This window comes from Bombus affinis, chromosome 12 (genome assembly GCF_024516045.1).
Source record: "Bombus affinis isolate iyBomAffi1 chromosome 12, iyBomAffi1.2, whole genome shotgun sequence".
Classification (NCBI taxonomy): domain Eukaryota; kingdom Metazoa; phylum Arthropoda; class Insecta; order Hymenoptera; family Apidae; genus Bombus; species Bombus affinis.
Window position 1 is genome coordinate 5248214 of NC_066355.1, and position 20890 is coordinate 5269103.

General features: G+C 41.9%; 2 protein-coding genes across 2 annotated transcripts in view; one reads left to right on the forward strand and one right to left on the reverse strand.

Annotated features, from left to right (window-relative positions):
• Positions 1-20890, forward strand: part of LOC126922513 (tensin-1) — a 180835-nt gene that overhangs the window by 15782 nt on the left and 144163 nt on the right. The window lies entirely within an intron of this gene.
• On the reverse strand, positions 13969-20223 carry LOC126922550 (putative sodium-dependent multivitamin transporter). The gene is made up of 7 exons (XM_050735243.1): positions 19957-20223; positions 19414-19545; positions 18502-18723; positions 17711-18054; positions 17532-17651; positions 16459-17133; positions 13969-15181 (listed from the first exon to the last, which is right to left on the reverse strand). Exons 1-7 carry the CDS (start codon positions 19960-19962, stop codon positions 14929-14931), a joined length of 1752 nt encoding a protein of 583 aa, XP_050591200.1. The 5' UTR covers positions 19963-20223; the 3' UTR covers positions 13969-14928.

Consider the following 20890-nt stretch of genomic DNA (forward strand, 5'->3'; position numbering starts at 1 on the left):
TGCTAAGGCGAAGCAGATTAGAGCAGGTCGGGCACAGCGAGATTTCATCTATAGGCAGCCGCTTTTCATCCTCCCCCTCCTTTTTCTCGTCCTTCCCTTCTGTGAATCGTTCCATTCTCCTGTCGCCCTTGAATACCTCCTGCCCTAACGATAGAACGCACATATAGTTATAAAACCGAAGGCCCTTTCGCAGGGATGCGTCTCTCATTCCTTATCGTCACCTACCGAGAAAAAAAGGTGAAGAACCGGTTTCTTCGCCTTCCGCCGTTTAAAGAATCGCTTGTTCATTAATATGACAGCTTATTACGCACGTGCCTGCTGCCGATCGTCGTCCTCTTCTTCTTTTTCCCCCTCGCTCGGCCGTTTCATTGGGCGATTTATTTCGCGACTGGAAACGCGCTCTCGGTTCGGGAGAAATCAATTTTTAACTTGTCAAGGAAGGAATATTTAAAACATGATTGCGTCTTTTACGGGAGATTTCTGCGTGATTAACGATCCATCGCGTTAACTTCATTACGCGGTTTTTTGAATATCTAAACGGATTACTATCGATAAAGCGGTAAAGTGTTCTTTACGATTTATGCTGCGATAAGTTTGATTAGGAAAATCTGGTAGATGCTCAATAGTGGGTTTTAGCTATTCAGTTGTATCATGCTGTGAAATCCTCTGATCCTCCGCTCTAAAGAACGGGTTCAAGCTCGGTGGCAGGCCATAGGGTCGATTTAAGGCGAATAAATGAGTCTTTCGTGGGCCTCAACGCATATCTAAATATTTCGAACCACGCTGCTAATGTGTCGCTGTATCACGAGGGCACGTTCCAGCGGTCATTAAAGAATTCATTGCTCGTTCACAAGACTACACGCATCCTGTTGGAGAAAGAACCGTTTGGGAAAGGGATTTCACGGAAACGCGTCGAGTGTCGGGCAACGAAAAGGCATTATGCAAATAGCCACAAAGCTCTGCCCGGTGACACTGGCCTCGTATTCCAGAGTCCTCGTGCTTATGCTCACGAAATTAATCACCGTGCATTTAAACGCTCTCAACGTTTCGAACGTTCGCACGATTTTTCTCGTTGAAAATTTATTGGAGTTGTTCGCTCGTACCTCGTATCTCGTTTTTTGGCAAACGTCGCCTGTTTTATTCCGCGAGAAAGATTCGTATTACTTCCAGACGAGAAGCGTGAAAGTCAACGTCGTGGAAGGGAAAGAAACCAGCGTCGACGAGCATGGAGACTTGGCGAGACGCAAATAGACGATTGATAAATTCGTCTGGAACGACGAGGCGCATCGAGATGCATGCTGGTGCCTTACAGACTAGAAGGAGTTAATGCGCTTTATGGGGCTGACGGGATATTGATGTGCATGCGGGAGTCCAACGCGCCAAAAAAACAAGTTTACCTCCAGACGCGAGAAATATCACCATTCGAGTTTAATGTATTCTTCGGCTCTGAATTTGTTCGTCTATTATGTGGATAGTCGAGTAAAACATTTTGCGGTTGCTATAACCTCGTTCAAATTAATCAAATAACTCGAATAGAAGCTTGTGTGAATCAAGTCATTCCAATGGAGCAGCTTGAATTCGAGTGAACTAACTTTAAGTAGTGGATGGTTGCTGGAATATTAGTAAAGGTGGTACTTGCTGGAATATTAGCAACGACGAATAAAATTCATTTCTTAAAAAAAAAAAAGAAATATACATGGAGTTTATGTATACATAAACTCCCATACATCGGGTTTAATACGCACTTCACAAAATTGAAAGGTTACTTCAAGTCAATACTAAAATGCGTAACAATTTCAAGTAGCTCACGTTACTAAAGTAGTTTCAAGGGATTCTAAATTAAATGATTAAATTAATGGGAACCAGGCTAGAAACTCGGGAGAATATTTCTCAACTTGACTAATCTGAACCAGTCTTAACATCCGAAGCCGTCTTCAAAAATTAAGCATCCTTATTTTTCACCGCGAACAGTTACTAATTTCTAACATGCTGTATCAGTTTTCCTCCTGTCAGATGTCCTGCACCCCGAAATATCTTTCCTAAGCGATGAAATGGCGGCAGAGACTTAACCAAAGACACGAGAGACAAGTCTCGCGTGCAAAGTTTTGCGAAAAAGAGGAGAGAAAGGGTATTTGGAAAAGAAGACGACGATAATCTTCGTGGCTGGTCCGGCGCACGATGAAGAGGATTCCACCTTCTCGCCGCGGGGCATTATTCTACACGTGCGAACATTTCGCGGGAACAATGGTCCGGTCGTTAGGAGGAGTTTTCGTCCCGAGTTAGGATCGTGTCCGGCCGGTATTATTCCGACGGGTTCCTGGAACGGCGTTCGTTTGTCGGCAAAAATAAGAAGCCGTGAAAAACTGTGAAAGCTGCGGAGGTCCTGCGGAGGAACTAGCTGCCGTCGACTGGCAGTCAGGCAGAACCGACCACGAGGCTTCCCTTCCTCCTCCTTTCTCTCTACACGTGTTTTCTTTTCTGCTTTTTGTTCTCAGGCTGCTGCGAAGCCAGGCTTTTAGCCCTCGTTCTCACTCATCCTTTCTTCCCTGCACACACGCTCATTGTTCGGCTCCATTGCTTCTCGCGAGGACATTTTCTGAAACTAATTGGCCCGTCGCCTCATTAGACACGAAACTCGCCCGCTAGATGACGGACTTGGTTAACGCGAATACAGACCTGATTGTAACCCAAAAGTGGAGATCGCAGAGAGAGAGAGAGAGAGAGAGAGAGAGAGAGAGAGAGAGAGTGAGAGAGAGACAGATAGAGAAAGAGAGAGCTATGTGCCAGTAGACTTTCAGTTGAAGTTAATTACCATGAAAACAGCATCTAGGTAAAAATGTAAGTTTTTATGGCGATGAGGGTAGTTAGAGGGAATCCTTTAGGATGTTCAAACTTCCTTGCAGTCATCACGAGAACACTACCTGGATAAAATTGCAGATTTTTGTGGTGACTGGAGGAAGCTAGAGGAAGGTCTTGTAAGATCTTCAAACTTCCTCGGAGTTAATTATGTGGAAAACGCTATCTGGGTAAAATTAACAGACTTTTGTGGTAGCTTGATGACGAAAATACTCGAGCGAATCCTTTAAGATGTTCAAACTTGTCTAAGACTTTAAATTTCATTCAGCGGTGCACTGCTCTGCTTTTTTGTCTCACTTTGGTTTTTATTTTCACTTCTTGTTTAAATTTCTTCGGTACACGTTTTATATTCTAGTCGTCGATACTTCTAGTATCAGAAAAAGAGAAAATGCTCTGGAGCGATATTCAGAAGAATTCCATACAATGCTAAGCGGTGGGAGATCGTCTAAAGAACCAGCGTTACAGAAAACCAGGCAAAGTTCGATCGACGATCGAGAGAGCACTCGAAACGAGCGAACGATTCGTTCAAGTGGGTGGATTGGTGGATGCACCCACGCAGTTCCGCGTGTGTACAGGAAGGCCGTGGAATCGACATAACAGTGGGAGAAGAGGCCACCCGTGGAAGCGCGTTTTACATAATCGGTCAGTCGGGAAAGGTAACGACGCGTTCGCGAGCCGGATGCGCGTTTCTCGTGAATATTCTCTACTGAAGAGTGCTGGCTACCAACGGCGGAAGGCGCCTGAGGACTAAACTCCTCCCTGAACTTCGATCCGTGTAGTTTAGATCTACGCCACACCTATAATGTTGTATGCCGCGTTTCGTCGAGCTGTTGAAACATGTTGCGTCATCGAGTTCATGTATCAATGTATTCCGGTGAACGATGTAATCGTCGTCTAACCGAAGGCGTAATAAGTTTATCGACGCAGACAGTTATACACGTCATGGACTTTTTGTGGCGCTAATGAAGTCAGAAAAATTCTCTACCTCGAGATAGATCGAAGATAGGAAAGAATAAAATTTGCGTCGGAGAGAAAAGCAAATTTGCAAATTGAGGAACTGATAGAACGTCTCTTGGCCATGTTTGTAACATACTTATTTTCTCTTTAACATATTTCAACTCTTCTTTTAAATATTCATTATATTACACGATTGCTACGAGGTGTATCCGTAATTATGCTTTAAGAGAACTGTATGTAATTACATAGTGAAATAGACCTTAAGATTGTTTTTATAGAAGCAGTTCATTTAATATAAGTTAGTGTTGATGATTTTTATGACACCGATTTCTCCATAGAGGCTATTTCGCTTCTAATTAATACAGCATATTCTTATCTTAAAGGTTTACAAATTTGACAAGGTTAGTCTTTGAGCCTTACAATTGGTCGAATATGTGTGCATCGTGCAAATTCTTAACTATACATATCGAAACTCCATTCCCTTCAAAACGAGGCATCAGACGAACAAATTTTATTTCATATTTTCGATGCGAAATAACCTCCTGCCAATTGTCTGATCCCTTTTAGTTGGGAATTTGGTAAATACACGTATATTTGATAAACTATCGAGCTCGATTTTCTCGATAATGAAGCTTTCAACGTAATTTTATTATTCTTGATATCCTTTTCGTTTCAAGCCATAGAATCTTCTAGATTTCACTGGAGCCACGAATTTAGGCCCACAATATATTCTCATCAGAAGAATCGTAGGATTCGAAGAAAAAGGGAAAGGTGTAATTTAATGGTGGATAGGGAAGGGTCCAAGGGTTCTAATCCGAGAAAAGGAAGGATTTCGTGGATGGTTGGGCAAAGACAAAGGAATATTCGTTGATCGACGACACCAGAGATCTTTTGGGGCAGGAAGGCACATCCTGACCTCCCAGTGAGATAAATCATCGTGGGACCGAACTTGTGGCCATTCTTCGCTGCTCTTAGTATATAGCCACACAACCTGTGCGTCCTTGCTGGTCGACCGGTTAATCTTGAATCGCCTGTACAACCTGTCCTTCCTGGGATCTCGAATTACGCGTGGAAAAAGTTGGGTGTTTCGTTTACACGGCCTGGAGAAGCGAAAGAAAGATACGTAAGAGAGGAAAAAGGAGAGGAACATGGTTGGTTGTTCGACATTCGGTCGAATCACGGTGATGTTAACTTAGGTGGCGTAAACCCCTCAGGGGCACAAGTGGCCGTTTAGGCGGTCCTGCAGGGACGAGATTAATGCGTCACTTGGCGAGGAGAGACCCCTCTCGAGCCGTGTCAAAACATGTGGACCGAAGTGCCACCAACGTTCACGACAATTATCATCTCCACCAGTTAAACGCTTCCGTCTGCTATACTCGACGAGCAACTCGGACGAAGAAGTGGTTAGGATGAGTTTAAGAGTCGTTTCTTTGAAGGGTTAATCGCTGCTTGTTGCCCGTTCACACGAAGATAGAGATGGCGAAGATGGTAGAAATTGGCTGGTCAGATTGTGGAACTGATCTTAGGCACCCGGATCCTTTTGGGCATATAGAAGATGGCGTTTTAATGGACGGAGAATGGAGTTAAACTATTTTCACGAATTTCTTATCAAAGAGATTTATAGAGGAGAAGATGATATAGTAGAGAGGTCGGAATCAAAATTTGTTATTCATCTAGAAAATTATAGAATTAAAAATTGTCCATTTATTTCCAAAGATTTGCGTCGAATTGCTCTATTTTTCAAGAATAAAACTTTAAAAAACATCATTAGTTAAATTCCTACGGAGTTCTTGGAAGAATCAACGCATAACATTGTAGAAAGGATCGATGGGGGAATTTCACCGGCAATTTGGCGTTTATCGCGGATCAGGAAATTCGACTAGCGCGGAAATCGCGGAAGGATGCCACGAGCGCTGAGCGGCACTCTTCAAAGCGATGCCGGAGAAGCTGCACGCGCGTGGGATCGTGACAGGCTCGTTGAGCGTGAACGACGAAGAAGCTATTTCAAAGGGAAACAAAGTCTAAGTCGTTAATCCGCTTGGCACTTGCCAGGAAACGGGACGAGTCGATAGCCGGTCCCTACTGCACGACTAGGGTGCGGTTTTCAAACAAACATCGAAAATTGAGATTCAATTCTGGCACGACTTCGCAACATTACGTAATTCGGTCGTTGCACTACAGCTCTTAAATTTTGCCACAGAGGCGGTTTCTGGTTCCGTCCTAGTCACTGTTGTTTCTAGGAAATTCCGAAATATCCTCCACTAGCACCGAAATAATAGTTCGTATCGTTACCTCGTGCTTTAGATCGGTGAAAACGTTTGCCTTGGCTTATTGGGACGGGCAAAGTTCCCGGGTTGGGTTGAAGTTTGGTTGTGTTATTGGATTAAGCTTTGTAGAAAGAAGTATTAAGGAACCGCGAAAGTTTGGAAATGTAAGGATAAAGAGATTCGAAAATTCTTAAGCAAAGAAATGAACAAATGTAACGATTCGAAGGTTTGGAAGACTGAAAATTTAACAATTAGGGCTTTAGAAATTTGGAAATCGGAACCTTTAAAAATTTCGATATTCGAAAGCTTGTAAATTGACAAATTTTGGAAATTTGAATGCTTAAAAGGTTGAAAAGTTGAACATTGGAAACGTTAAAGAGTTGAAATCACAGCAGAGATAAGTTATACGAACTGCAGCTATTTTATACCGCTTCCTTGATCTTTCCGGGCATCGTCCAACAGAGTACTGCCGTAGGTCAAGAATCTCTGATGTAACACTTAGACACGCCTCAATTATCCGTTGACTCATTCTTCTTCTTCTTTTTCTTCTTCTTCTTCTTCTTCTTCTTCTTCTTCTTCTTCCACTACTATTCATCTTCTCAACAAAGGTTCAACATTCTGATATAGTATAATCACCCCTCAAAAAAATTACCAACTCTCACAAGCAAACCAATTATTCCGTAATCAAAATAAACAACATCGCGGCAAGCACGAAGAAACATACCTAAGCGTAAGCGATTAAGAGCCGGCACGTGCTACGTAATGTAAGAAGCATCGTCTAAATTCTGCCTTGATCGAGCGTTTCCCGGGGCGTGCCACGTCAAGAATCATTGAAGCCATGTTCCGGTGTCCGATCGCGCCGCGATCGTTAACGTGTGTCAACGAGAAGGTGAGTCCATCAACGTCCACTGGAGGCCATTGTCTTCATCCTGGACGAAGACGTTGTCGGTTAGGGTAAGATAGAAGAAACAAGGAATTCCCGAGGATGTGAATCGAACAGGGAGGAAAGACACGAGTGCATCGGAAAGGAAGAGGAAAGAGAGAACCGAAAGAATGCGAAACGCGCACAGTGTGCAACGTGCAATCGAGTTCTTGGATTCCATGGTAATCGTGAGCGAGATGAACCAGACCAATAAAGCTTTACCGTTTCCTTTTACGGTACACACATTCACATACACGAATATGCAGTTGCTCGAAAAATTGGCAGCGAAATTTAGAAAATATTCGAAGATATTGCATGTTTATAGAATTCTTTTATTATTAAATATTTGACACTTTGATGGAGGTTTACTTCAGATTACATGAATGTGTTTGACCATGATCCTGTGAAAATTAGAACAAATCAAAGTTGTTTCGCTTTATGCTCTCAAAGTGATATTTTCAAGAATTGTAATTAGTACTTCTTGTACTTTCATGTCTTTATACCCAACATTAGCTAAAATTGTTTTAATCTTGGAATATTAGTCGCCCTTGGAATGTAAAGCGACGAATCTATCTGCCCAGAAATTTTTGCACACCACTGTATATTAAGAATACTACACTTTTCTCGTATCACACAATACTTCATTATCACTGGATGGTACGAACATTCTGTGGTACGTGAAAACACGATTTCTTGGTAAAAGATTGGAAAAGTTACTCGAACGTAGAAACGTCGATGCATAGAAGAAGAAGGAGAGGAAAGTTTATCGTAATGCTCGGTACAGCGATGTCGAGTCGCGTTCCTTGACTGATTTTTAATCGGGTCCCATGTACGCCCGCGGCTACTAACGTCGTGGACTGGTTCTTTATCTGATTCCGACGCAATTATTCCTGCCTCGGGGGTAATTAAGTCCGATGCAAGCCGAATCGATTTTGATAAGCGATCGGGATAATACAACCTTCACTCCCTGGGATTGCACAATCCAATCGTGCCGCTCGGTTTTTATCGCCCAGACCTCCGGATGGATTTCTATCTCGTGATTGTTATGCCGGGATTCCATCGTGCAATTACTCAACACAGTCGTACCAATGGAATTAATGGGACAAACGAGCGTTTAGGATTGTTGGATTCGATCATTCTGGAAGTTGTTGTCAGAGATCATCTGCAAAGAATGCAATTATCATATACAAGTATGATATTCCTCGTTTTTAAAATATGTACCCTTAGCGTCCCTCTTTGAACTGCACGTGACCTTGCGTGCCAATGGTATATTCTGTACTGTAACTTTAAAATTATCTTCATTCTTTGTAGAAGAACTTCGATGACCCATTATGATCTTTAACCCTGCCGTTCTCCTCGGGTCTATAAAATTAAAAATGAAAATTATTCAATAGATGTTATCGAAATGTAGGTAGTATTTAAATATTTGACTTGAGTATTCGACATAAATTATACAGATATGTTTTATTAATTTTTTTTGTTTCATACTATACGAACGAAGTACTTCATAATTTGAAGAAAAACTATTTGAAGAAACGAAAATATGATTTTCCAAGATGAAACTATCTGATAGAATCTTTACTGTTTTCGATTGATTAGATCTAGGTAGCTGATGTTGCAAGATTTTTGTTCTTCGCTAAAAAGTCACTTGGAATTTCCAAAAAACAGCAGGAAAGGAAGGAAAAAGGGATGATCGAGAGATCCAATGGACTCCATGGCTATCGGATAATATGCACATACGTATGAGGTTGGCGCACAACGGCCGTTAGAACTTTTGAAGCGTTCCTCTTAGCCACGTGGAATCCGTGGAATCGCATTTAAAATTGAAATCACTGGCCCCGCTCGTTCTCTTCGTCTACCACGAACCTTCATACGCCCATGGTACACTGCTAGCATCAGTACGATCTTGATCATCGACGTCCCTTTTTCTAAGCACTTTTTTCTTGCTTTTTTCATTTCCCTCCACCTCTTCTTCTTCATGCTGTCCATTTTTCCCGTTGAGTTCCCACCCTTTCTCCTCCTGTTGTCCCCTCCCGTCGCGTTTCACGTTTCCTGCGGTCGCGCATACGCGGCCACACGGCGTCCCATGAATTTGCATGAGTCCGATCTGTCTGGCGTTCATCCAGAACGAATTTCTGTTGGCGATCTTCCTCGTGACCGGTTCATTCATCGATCCCAACCACCGACAGTGACTCGATGAGTGTTTACCTCGCCACCGATCCACGATCGGGCGATCAATCTCCATTTTGGTAGCTCCAGCATCGAGAGACCCGCTCGGGGAACGATATACATCGTTAAATCATGGCGATACTTTGTCTCGCTGCTGGATTTGTGGAGCTCGTTCGGTTATGACAACGAGTAATAGCGCTTACATTTGCTGACGTTTCTAACGCAGAAGATAAAAGGATAGACTCAGTAAGTTGAATATTGGACTAGGGAATTTGTTATTGGAAATGTTGGTTAAGATCTTAAGAAGATCTTTGGTAAATTAATTTGTATGCAGCGCCTTTGTAGAATTCATTCTGTATCACACATGAACAGACTCCGGTTGAGGGTTAAATTCTCCATTAAATTTAAGCTTAGGAATCTAGAGAAATTTTGTCACATAAGCTTCTGAGGGAAGTCTTTTCAGTTTTGTATTCCATCACCTCTTTAGCAGCGATTGGACTCGGATTAAACTCGTGATGCCCACAGACTGAGACACTTGAACGTAGGAATTTGGAGGAATTTGTAGAAATTTGGTTATGGAAACTTGCGAGTGAGATCACTTCGATAGCTGTTCTCATCCCAAGTATCGCAGAAGCCAGTAATTGCAGAACTACAATACCGTAGTTCTAGCTAACCCTGAAGTGGCAACATTTCCAGTAGCGATCATTTCACACGACTGTCCGTAAATCCGCGTTACGATGACCGTTAGCAACAGTTGGAGACAGCGATAGCCGCGCTTCTTGTATCTCCGGCGCGAAGGTCGGGACAAGAGATTCACTGGGTGGTTTTGCGGTTGAGTCGTCCAGAGAGCCGAACGTTGAACGTACAACGATCGAGGACGAAAACAACGACGACTTCTTGATATTTCTCTTGAACACAAGTCGCCTTTGTGTTTTTGCTCATTTTGCAAAGGCTAGGTGCCGCCGTGGCCATAAGATCCCCATGTATCTGACGTAAGATGGATATCGTATTCCCTATAATGCATAGCCGGCCGTATCGTGAATTCCGTGAAGAAGAGAAGGGGCTTGCGCCTGTTCCGAAGCTCGCTCACGAACTGTCTTTTGCATAGGTTATCGTGGAAGACCCAGGATACGGTCAGGTCTGGCATTTTTTTCGCTCTGGCCCTAACTTTATAGCTGCAGCTTCTTCTTTCCGGTGGCCACTGTCTTGTTGACCTTTTTATGAGTTTCTTCCACGTGCCTCCTGAAATCATTGGTCGAAAAGCAGGCTCCCGCACAGAGGAATCTTAACCATCCCATCGTTGGAATTTTCAAGTAGCTTGGATTTAATTGGAGCTTGTCTTTGCTGCTGGTATTGAGAGATGAACGATGTCTCATATGCTAGGAAACCTGGCAAAGAAGTTGTCGTGTAGTTATCGTTGATCATTAAGGAAATGAGATTAGGGCTAGGTAGAGTTATTTGAGTCAAGCTAACTTTATATTATAATTACAATTCCTAATTTCTCTTGTAATTCGTCAAATTCGGTTGTGAACAATTTTTAAGCGATTTACTCTACGTTTCAAAACAGTCATCAGTTTATGTACAACTTATCGTTCATAGGATTTATGGCAGAGATAATTTGAAATTAACGAGAGAACACAGTTTTCGTATTTAATTTTTCAAACGATAAGATACAAATGACATTTAATATATATAGTTTCAGATTAACCTGATATTCGTTTATCTGATCACAAGTCTACGACAAATAAAAAGGAAAGGAAGATTTATCTCTGGTTTTGGAATTTGTGTAATTTTCATTAAAAGTTATGACTGCCTCGGTAGTTGAAACGAGACTTTCCACGATTGTAACAGGATCATGTTACCAATAAACATAAATTATTCTTTAGGAACGTTAATTAGAATACGCCTAACAAAAATGTTTGAGTACGTTGTGTAACGATATTAATAACGTCCTGGAGTGAATGCCAGAGACGACGTTTCAATGAGAATATTTTCAAGCGAAAGGAATGCCCGTTTTTCGGATGGCTTCGTGATGGATTGGGTAGTGTTTCGTGAAAGGCGAAGAAGTCTCGAATGGTGGCCAACGATCCGCCCCTGGCTGTGCAGCTGATACTTACATCTGCCGCGATCTTATTGCCCTCCCGCGCTTATTCGTTCGTACTTTGTCGGCATGGTTGTTACAGCACGAGGTGTTCGATGTATCGACCTCGATCGAAGCATTGTTCCGTTTACAACCGTGGTCACGCAACGAACACTGGCGCGCTGCTTCTGCTTGACATCGTCCGATCGCTCGCAGCTACTCTTCTCCATGGTTTCTAATCGACTTTCGAAAGTTGCTTCCGACTCGTTGCGCTCCGAATCTCTTTCTAAAAAGAAATACATACTAGTCCAAGAAGAATTAAAGGATCTTGCGAGCAATCGAATAGCTTCGTCCGTTGTTCAACAGACCTGGACTTACGTTAAGAAATCCAATTCTATTGATTACAGGAAATATAGTTGAAAATTGTTATAAAAGTTTACAGAAATTGGATGACATAGTCGGACTCGGATAACAAAGAAGTAGAACGAAAGATTCCACAAATCCAAAGTAATTCGTTGCTTGGCAATGAATTAGAACACAAATTAAAAAATTCATTTTCGTGAATTTATAGAAATATGGTAAAACATTGTCACAAGCGCGAAAAAATTTTTTCAATACATGCAAAGAATATTAGAAAATAAAAGTTTATCTGGTCAACGTACTATTTACGACGACCAACGATCTCTCCTATGCACTCAGCTTATAATCGACGGGAGAAGGTGGACCCCTGATTGTGCGGATATCCGTACCGGAAGAACGCTTTACGTTCGCCTCTAAAAGCCAGTCAATTTTCCACGAGGAGAAAGGACGCTCCACAAACAATTAGAGTACTTTCCTAGGTTCATGCGGCTCGTTGTAACTTCTAAAGCATTGAATCTGTTCGTGAGAGGTCGATTTACAACGTCCAGGAAGCGTATACAACTCGACTCATCGCGATCGTGTGGTGAACGCGACCAACGTTGTTTTTCTATGAGAAAACATGGCCATGAAAGTTGTTTTCTTACGAGAAAACATTTTGACTCTTGGTTCCCCCTCGAGCTTGTTGTTGCAGTATGCAATTAAATTTTATAGAAATGACGTTTCAATACGCAAACGAGCAGTTTTACGATACGAATATTGCGAGATTTCGACGATGAGCTGCTTGTAAACCATTCGTTACCACCAGTTAAATGCAAATGGGTTTCTACAAGATAATCATCGTTATTTGTTCCACGGTGATCTTAGAAACGTCCGTGAATCTTCTCAGATACTTTCCAATGTTCTATGACTTTTGTAGTATTTGGAAAGGAACGCTTTGTTCTCCCCGATGTTGAAGTAGAAACTCGGAGGAAAGCTCACGTTTTATTCTTATTTCTTCTCTGTCAAGTTTGAAATTAAATACGAGTGATTGAAAGCACGCTGTTCTCGGATTTCAACGTTCAATAATGCAGTCAAGTAGGAAATTGAAATGAAGAATTCAGTAAAAGTGGACGAGAATATGAATCTCTTCAACGTTCGATAATTAAATCAGAGTCGAAAGTATTCAGTCATAAAAACATACTTAACTCGTAGACAGTAGAGGCTGGATCATACGACACATATGTAGGTTGATATTTCACATTCATTATCGTATCGAACTATAAACGCAATTTAATTTCTTAAATAGATCGGAGATAAAGATTCTTTTTCCTTGATTCTCCACTTTCACATAGATATAAAGTAGAATATTCAACACTCGTAACAGCGATAACTAAGTATCCATTTGCCAAGGGTGAGAAGGCAAAGACTAGAACGTAATTGGAAGTTTTATAATGTGTCTTCATTATCAAACAGGAAGCCTTATGTCGTAATACTAAAATAACAATTTTCTTTCATTATCGACAGAGAAGTAACCCTTAATCACGTTTACAAGAGATAGGGGTCTGTTTAAACCGCCATATCGAGTATCGAGCAACGTTCTCACGCGTGTCTCACCTCTTTCCTTTTTTAAAGGGTCATTCGTTTTCGCACGATGGGTGCGCCTGTATCAACGAACAGCTACCTCAGACCCACACGGATTCTTCTTGGTAGTACGAGTGAAATTTATGTGGTCGAACGTGCGCGAATCGACGCACGTGTCCCACGAAAATTTCACTGATCGATGACGCGTACGAAACACCGGTACGTCGACAGGAAATTAATCGACTGGTCGTGAAAGGGGCGCGGCTGTTATTTTTATTCCAAAAAATATCGCCATACCGTGCGTGTCCAGTGAATTTCCGTCAACACTTACAAAAGCGTCGCTCTTTTAATTCGAGCTTTTAATTCTCTGACACACGCGTAACGCTCAACACATTCGAACGTAGACGTAATTCGACATTGAACGAGCATTTTCGGGCGTGATATTTCACGTGTCTCCCCTGTCCCTATCCCTTGACAGATTTTTTCCTCTTGTGCGGAGCTTGTCTCTAATTTACGCGATGAAAATTCAGTTGGCCGCACCGAGCCGAACGAACTGCAATTAAACGAATTATAAAGCCTTTCTCAACCATCGTGCCACGGAGACAATTAGACGATAAATTACGACGATTCCGCTTCCGCAAACAACGCGACAGGGGGAACCAGTGTTATCTGTCTCACTCGATATTCACAAATGAGAGAGAGCGAGAGAGAACGAGAGAACAAAGAGAGGGCGAGAAAGGACGTACCGTGGCGTGATGATCGTTTTCGGTGTGAAATTTAATGAAACGGCCGGTCGCTTTCGTTGAAAGAATCAATTATCTTTTATTGCGTGTCTTTCGCTGTTACAGAGCGGTAGTGTGATAACGTGCCGTACAGAATGAAGTTTAATTAAACGTGTTAGCGGGTCGTTCGCGACCCATACTCCACAGTGAATTGCTCGTCGACCATTACGAGATAAGTTAAGTTAGGCGGTCATTTTTCTCGGTGTTTGGCTAAAACGATACAACGAGAATTATAGTGTCTCTAATCCGGTCATCCCTGTGACCCAGATGCCTGGATAGCTTCATTCGTGGATAGCTCACATCCTCTTCCAGCCCAATCGTCTCTCGTTAAGTTGCAAATGAACAAAGCGAGGAAAAGACGATGGCCGACGGCGCTGGCGAATTTAACGCGCAGTCGAAACATGGTGCAAATTGGAGATTTTATTAATTTGCTCTACGACGAGGCACTGACGATGAGTTATGGCTAATGAAATCATCAGAACAGTTAATAAGTACAAGGAACAGTGACACTGGATCTCAACCTGCGCTTATTTCATTAATGAGTATTACTTGCAGAAGCTGGCTCGATTACTTTCCTTCTTAGGAAGTTGCTCGTAACACGAAGTAAATACGATATTCGTAAGTGAAATGCAAGTTTTTAAATCGATAAATTGTTTCGCTCGTTCTTGAAGCAAATCTTCTTATCTACGGGATTCGTGTTTCTGTCATACGAGCTCGGAAGCGTTGAATTTCACTTCCTCACGATGTTCTTAATATCCATAGGATTGTCATACGCTACCGGGGTGAATTTATACGAATTGTACATTACATCAACGAAATAGTATATAGAATTTTTATCTCCATTTTTGGAAACTTCTTTTGACAGGTAATTTCGAACTTATAATGGGCAGTGCAGTTCCATTTGCTCTGAGATATCCATTATCTCATCGAAGCTTAATTCTCAATACGCCCGCTGCTATTCTTATATTCTTTATTTCATTTTCTGTTCTCCAATACGAAAACCTGGCTGTTCGTAGTCTTCTGCGCGTCCTCCCTTCGTCTCCTAATTCGCGCCGCCAGGAAGGGGAAGAACAAGTTTGGCTCTGGTTCGCGAGCGTTCTTGTAAAATATCTTATTCGTGATCAGGCTGGTTACGTAGCCCACGATTAACGTGATTGTCAGTCCAAGTGGATTATACCACATGTACGATATACGATACAAATAAAAGTACGATGAATCGTTCACGGAGCTGAAAATGAAAATGAAATTCATTATTGAAATTATTTGAAACTTTGATTGATATTGCGATTATATTTTCTGGATTAAACATTTGAGATTAAACGATGATAGAAGTTTAATGTTTACGAGTATATTGGATACCGATCATTGAATAAACGAGCCGAAAAAGAAGGCGAAAAATATGACAAAGCAGGTTAGAGGCGTGTGGCAAGGAGAAAGCAATATCATACGCAATACTGGAACGCGGCAGGGATTTCAAAGAGACTATAATCACGGTTTATTAACGAGTAATTAGCGTTAGTTACTATCGTGGGAAACGATGGGAAGCAAGCGGCACGTGAAAGCGGCTCTCGAGTCGAAAGAAATCAGGAAGTAATCGCTGCTTCTTAACAGAGAACTGGCTACCATGGTATCATTCCACGCCCATCATATCATAGCGAAACGTTTGAACCGACGATAAGGCGTATCCTAGAACGATTCATTGCTGATTTATGTACCAATTATATTCCGGTGTAACGAAAACTGCTCCCCGGTAACGAAATCTTCCGTTTCCGATAAATTCATCGCGGCTGCTCCTTATCGATTATGCCTGAAGAGTCAAGAATCACGAAAATGAGGTGCTTAAGATCTGTCCGCCTTTCCTACCTCAACGTTTCACTTGCATTTTTTGCTATAACAACGTTTCGAGAGAAAATCGGATGGTGACACGCGTGTACAATATGTTTTTACCGAAAACGAATCTCGCCAAAGCGAGGAACGTTCCTAGAAATGGACCTATGATTTCAATAATATGATAGAAAAAATGGTAGATATTAATCGACTTTCGATGGACGTGCGGATCATGTCGTAAAGAATTGATCGCTAGTTCTGTTTTCAAATTTATATACGAGAAGAATGGTTAAACGCTAGAAACGATTATTTCTACGTTTTCTTATGATCGCTTGAAGCATAAATTGCGAATATGTACCTGTATTGCTCATGAAGGGGGATGAAAGAAAGCAGTGCTTTTATTCACAAAAAGGGGAACAGTTTTAGCCGTGTAATTATTCCATGCATGCATTAAAGGGAACCAACAAACTTGATAACAGAGCAAAGATATAATAATAGCCACGGTTTTCTAATTTGCCTCCGGAAAAATTACTATTTCCGCCTATTAAAGGCCGGCTTTCTTTGCTTCGAACGAACTCGTAAAACCTTTTACAGCATTGGTACTTTCGAACTGGCTCGCGATACGCACTTTAAAAGCCTCGATAACAAGCTCGCTTTCTTAACGAGAAAGAAACTTACTCTTCGAATAAAGTTGTGTTTTGATGATAGAAGAGTAAGGTGGAATTGTCGCAGCCTTCCACAGATAACGGAAGATTGGGTGTTGGTGGTTTTGGTGTACCAAATACTGCCCAAATGCACGTGATCAAGGCTGTGCTAGTGCCCACGATGGCTCCAGCTTGATTTGCCTTTTCCACGAACATGCCTAGTGTGAAAATCCCCAAAATGGGTCCTCCAATCGCTCCAGAAATCCCTATGGCAGCTTCGACCAACGGTCCCATCGATTTGGCAATAAAAGCCACGGCCAAACACGTGAAACCATTCGCCACAGCAAGAAATTTTCCAATTAACGTTGCCTTTTCCGTTGGAAATTCTATGCTAAATTTACGACACGTGGGCTTTACATAGTCTTCCAAAGCTACAGCAGCTAGAGAATTCAACATAGCGGATATGGTGCTGAGACTCGCGCTGAATACACCGGAAATGAAGAGTCCAGTGATACCTGGCACTCGTGACATTCTTTCAGCTGCAAAATATGGCATTATCTTGTCGAAGCTGGAGATTTTACCGGATGTAACTGGGTCACAGTTTCTGTACACAGCGTAGAGAACTAGACCGCAGAACGCTGTCAAAGAACCCAAGAGTAAAGTGAGTGGACCGCTGAGAAGAAGCGCGCGTTGCGAAGATTTGAGACTCCTGATGACAGAAAATCCAATTTAGATCTTATACAAAATTTAAATCAATTAAAATATGTATTAGAGAGCGGCGCATTTTGAATAGTTTCTGCCGGACATGGAATACTAATTTCTTAGTTAATTTTCGAATCATTGATTATTTCATACTTTCGATACATTTTATTCTGCAATTTCTCAACGTATCTACTTTTTTTACTTGCCACTCTAGAATTGGTCGATAGCGTACATCCAATGATTGAGATAACCGAGCAAATTAAATAAAAATTACATGAGCGGTCGAATAACATGTAGATAACGCTAATCGTGAGTATTCGAAGACTAAAGAGAAGGGGTGCCTGACTCGATATCTAAGTCACCGGCCTCGAATTAATTATTATATAAATAATTATAATTACTCACTTGGCAGTGAGTAAACGCTGAACTTGGATCTGATTAACCGCGTATAAAGACAGAAACATGGTAGTACCACCAATCAGTAATGCCCACCATGTATGCCTTATAGTTGGATCGATCCTGAAACTAAAAATGAATAAATTTTTCAACTACCTGACCTCGTATAAATTCACTGATGTTCTTACTCGAAGAATTCTATTCGACCATCCTCTTGAGCGATGCTCCACACATTGGATAAGCCTCCGTCAAGGTCGTTAGCGGCGATACTCAGGATGCAAAAAAGTGCAGTGAATATCAGTACTGCTTGAAAGACGTCGGTGATGAGGACAGCCTTGATGCCACCTACGGTCGAGTAGAAGGTGCAAATCAGGCCGATCAGCACGATGCTCATGTTTCCTGACAGACCAGTGGTCGCTTCTAGTGCCAACGAAGGCGCGAATAATACTATTCCAGTGTATAAAAGTAGCTGCAGGAAATTAGCAGTGCTGGCTAGCAGTCGTGCTCCTACTCCAAATCGTATCTCTAGATACTGAGAGAAAAACGATTACAAGAAGGCAACTTATTGTAAATTACGAATTATGAATTGAAAATAAAGAATTGATGAAGCGCGATTGATTTATCAAGTTTTGCCTCTAAATTGTCTTTTTTTTTTAATATTGCAGCAGAAGATCACGATGAAAGCTCTGAAGTTTGAAACTGATGGAAAATAATTTTTTATAAAATGTGCTACCACCTGTTAGCATCGGACTGCAAATTATTTTTTTAAATGCTAGAAGGAAAGGATCACGAAGATGATCTTCGAGTTTGAGATTATGGATCAATGATGGTTGTTAACGAGGTACGATTGATTTATCAATCATTTCAAATCGAGTTCATAAATACTGGAAAAGAAATGATCACGAAGGTTATTTCCAAGTCCCAAATTGTGGGAATGATTGGCGATATAGTACGATTGATTGATTAGAAAATCATATACCTCATAGACACTCATGGTGTTCAGTTCCGCGAAGACGGGAAGATAAAGATACAAGACGATTGGTGTACCAAAGAAACCACCCAGGTACAACAGCGTGACTTGTGTGCCGTGAATGTAAGTTTCTGCGCTGATTCCTAGCACCGTGATCGCTGACATGAAAGACACCATCAGTGCGATCGATAAAGGAACGACGCCCATCGTTCGATTGGCTGAGAAGTACTCCTGTTGTAATAATCGCGAAACATTGGTTAACGCATTGCTACATTCATTCGATCGTTTGAGCATTGCTGCTGACACTACTGTTACGTTTTACTAAATTTTAATGCGTTTCGACAAACTTAGAGATAAGATTATATAAAAAAATTGTCCATTTTATACAAGAGTGAATTAATCCTTTGATATAATAATTTTATTTGAAAGAAGTATTTCGATCTGCAATGAATTATTTCAGACCGTCAATTTGTCCGTAGCAGAAGTAAAATCGAAAACCACGCTATTCATTCTGTGTATCGTTACTATCGCCTGATCGATCGTATTCTGCGAGTGGACATTTTACTGCTGGCCCTCTAACTTGATTCGTAATAACGTTTCAGCGTTAATTAACTTTCTGTCTTTGCGGTCGTTCGTGGAAGTTGGCTCGCGGCTAACCCGATAAATTAAATAGCGCTCTGAATAGTTGGCAATTTGTGTCGATGGCAATATTTATCGCGCGGCTAGATCGATCGGTGCGATAACGGTGAAAGATCTGAGGCATGGAACGCCGGACCTATGTCGTGATCTAAGAACGTGCCAGCTCTAGGTATGTACAATCCTGTTCTGACGCAGTTTATCACGGATATTGGATCGCGCGGCGTTGTAGACTCGATGTCGATTCGATCGTCCGTGGCGAAATTAATTTTCCAAGGGCTTAACCTCGGCCGTGCGTTGCCTGCCTCCGGTGAATCGGTAGTAGATCCCAATGCCGGCTGAGATCGACAGCATTAGACCGATGACAAGATAATCCGGCCATTGAAGCGTCGATGTATCATTATCCTTGCTCTGCTCCTGAAAACGTATCCCCCCGTTTTTCCCTTTTATTAAACTCCCTTTCGCGTAAATTGTTGGTTTTCCGATTCGCTCGGTCAACAACAACACCACCTTCGATTTTATCCCAACCCTGGTGAATCTCTATTTATCTTAGCTCCGCGAGATGAGATTAATTCGTGATGTGTAGGATGAAATTAGCGAGTGGAATCGATTAACATCGGGTGAAAGGTGTGTAAATGACGGATCAGTTGGATGTTATTAAAAGGACATTAAAGAACGTCACTGAATTTAGAGAGAGAGTAATTAAACTGATGCAATTAAGATTAACCGAGAAACATGTCGATAAAGATTCAATCATCTAACGTTCACCAGAGTTGAACTACAGAGAAAGGCTATCTATTGGAAGGTTTCTATGGAAAGAGCACTCACGTCCATTCTATAGGATCCACTCGTATGATACCATCAACTCGCGATGGACGAGAAATTCGATATCGCGAGCTTGTTTGCCCGAGTATCGTGCTTCTTCCTGAATCGTTTCTGCGGCGACGAGGGAACAGGCTGTGAACGTAACACACTGGCGGCCGATGGTCCCAACCGTGAGCTGATAGCACGAAGAAAAGGCGCGCGCGAATTCTCAGAGAGAGGATCCCTTGGAGAAGTCGTCACCTGCGTGTTTTGTGGTCGAGTGTGTTCGTTCGAACGAGCAGAAAAGAGGCGAGGATGAAGCGGTCCATTACGTAAAGCTTGGCTCAGCATATTTCCTGTCAAATGCACGCAAAGCCTCGCCACTTTAACGAACGTTCGAAAAACGGTGGTAAATTCAGGTAATATTCAGCCAGCCGGCTAAGCGTGCCAATGGACGAGGAAAAATATGATGGAGAGAGAGAGAGAGAGAGAGAGGGAGAAAGAGAAGGAAGATTATGAAGAAGGTGGTTTATAAATTGCAGGAGATTATAATGGGACTATTCTCTCCCCATAATATAAATCATGTGTCTAGAGTTCTGAAAAACGAAGCTTATGATTTAATGACTGTTTAATCATGTAAAGTCAATAACGTTGGTCACCCTTGCGAAAGAACCAGTCCGATTGGCGTCGATTCGTGGCCCGGTTCAGACTCACGAATGATAATTAATCTCGTAAAGGTTAATGAATTCAAGATAAAGAGGAATTTTCGTCTGCTGAGCCAATTCCTGTCTCGAGTGGGAGCAATAGAAACGCGAAAAAGATATTCGAATCCCCTTGTCGATAGGGCTATCGATCGTGAAAGATTTGATGATTTTAACGTTTCTTTGAAGTCCTTTAATTGGAAACGAATAAAGAGCTCAAAGAGAACATTCGTTACAAAGCGACGAAGAACCGACGA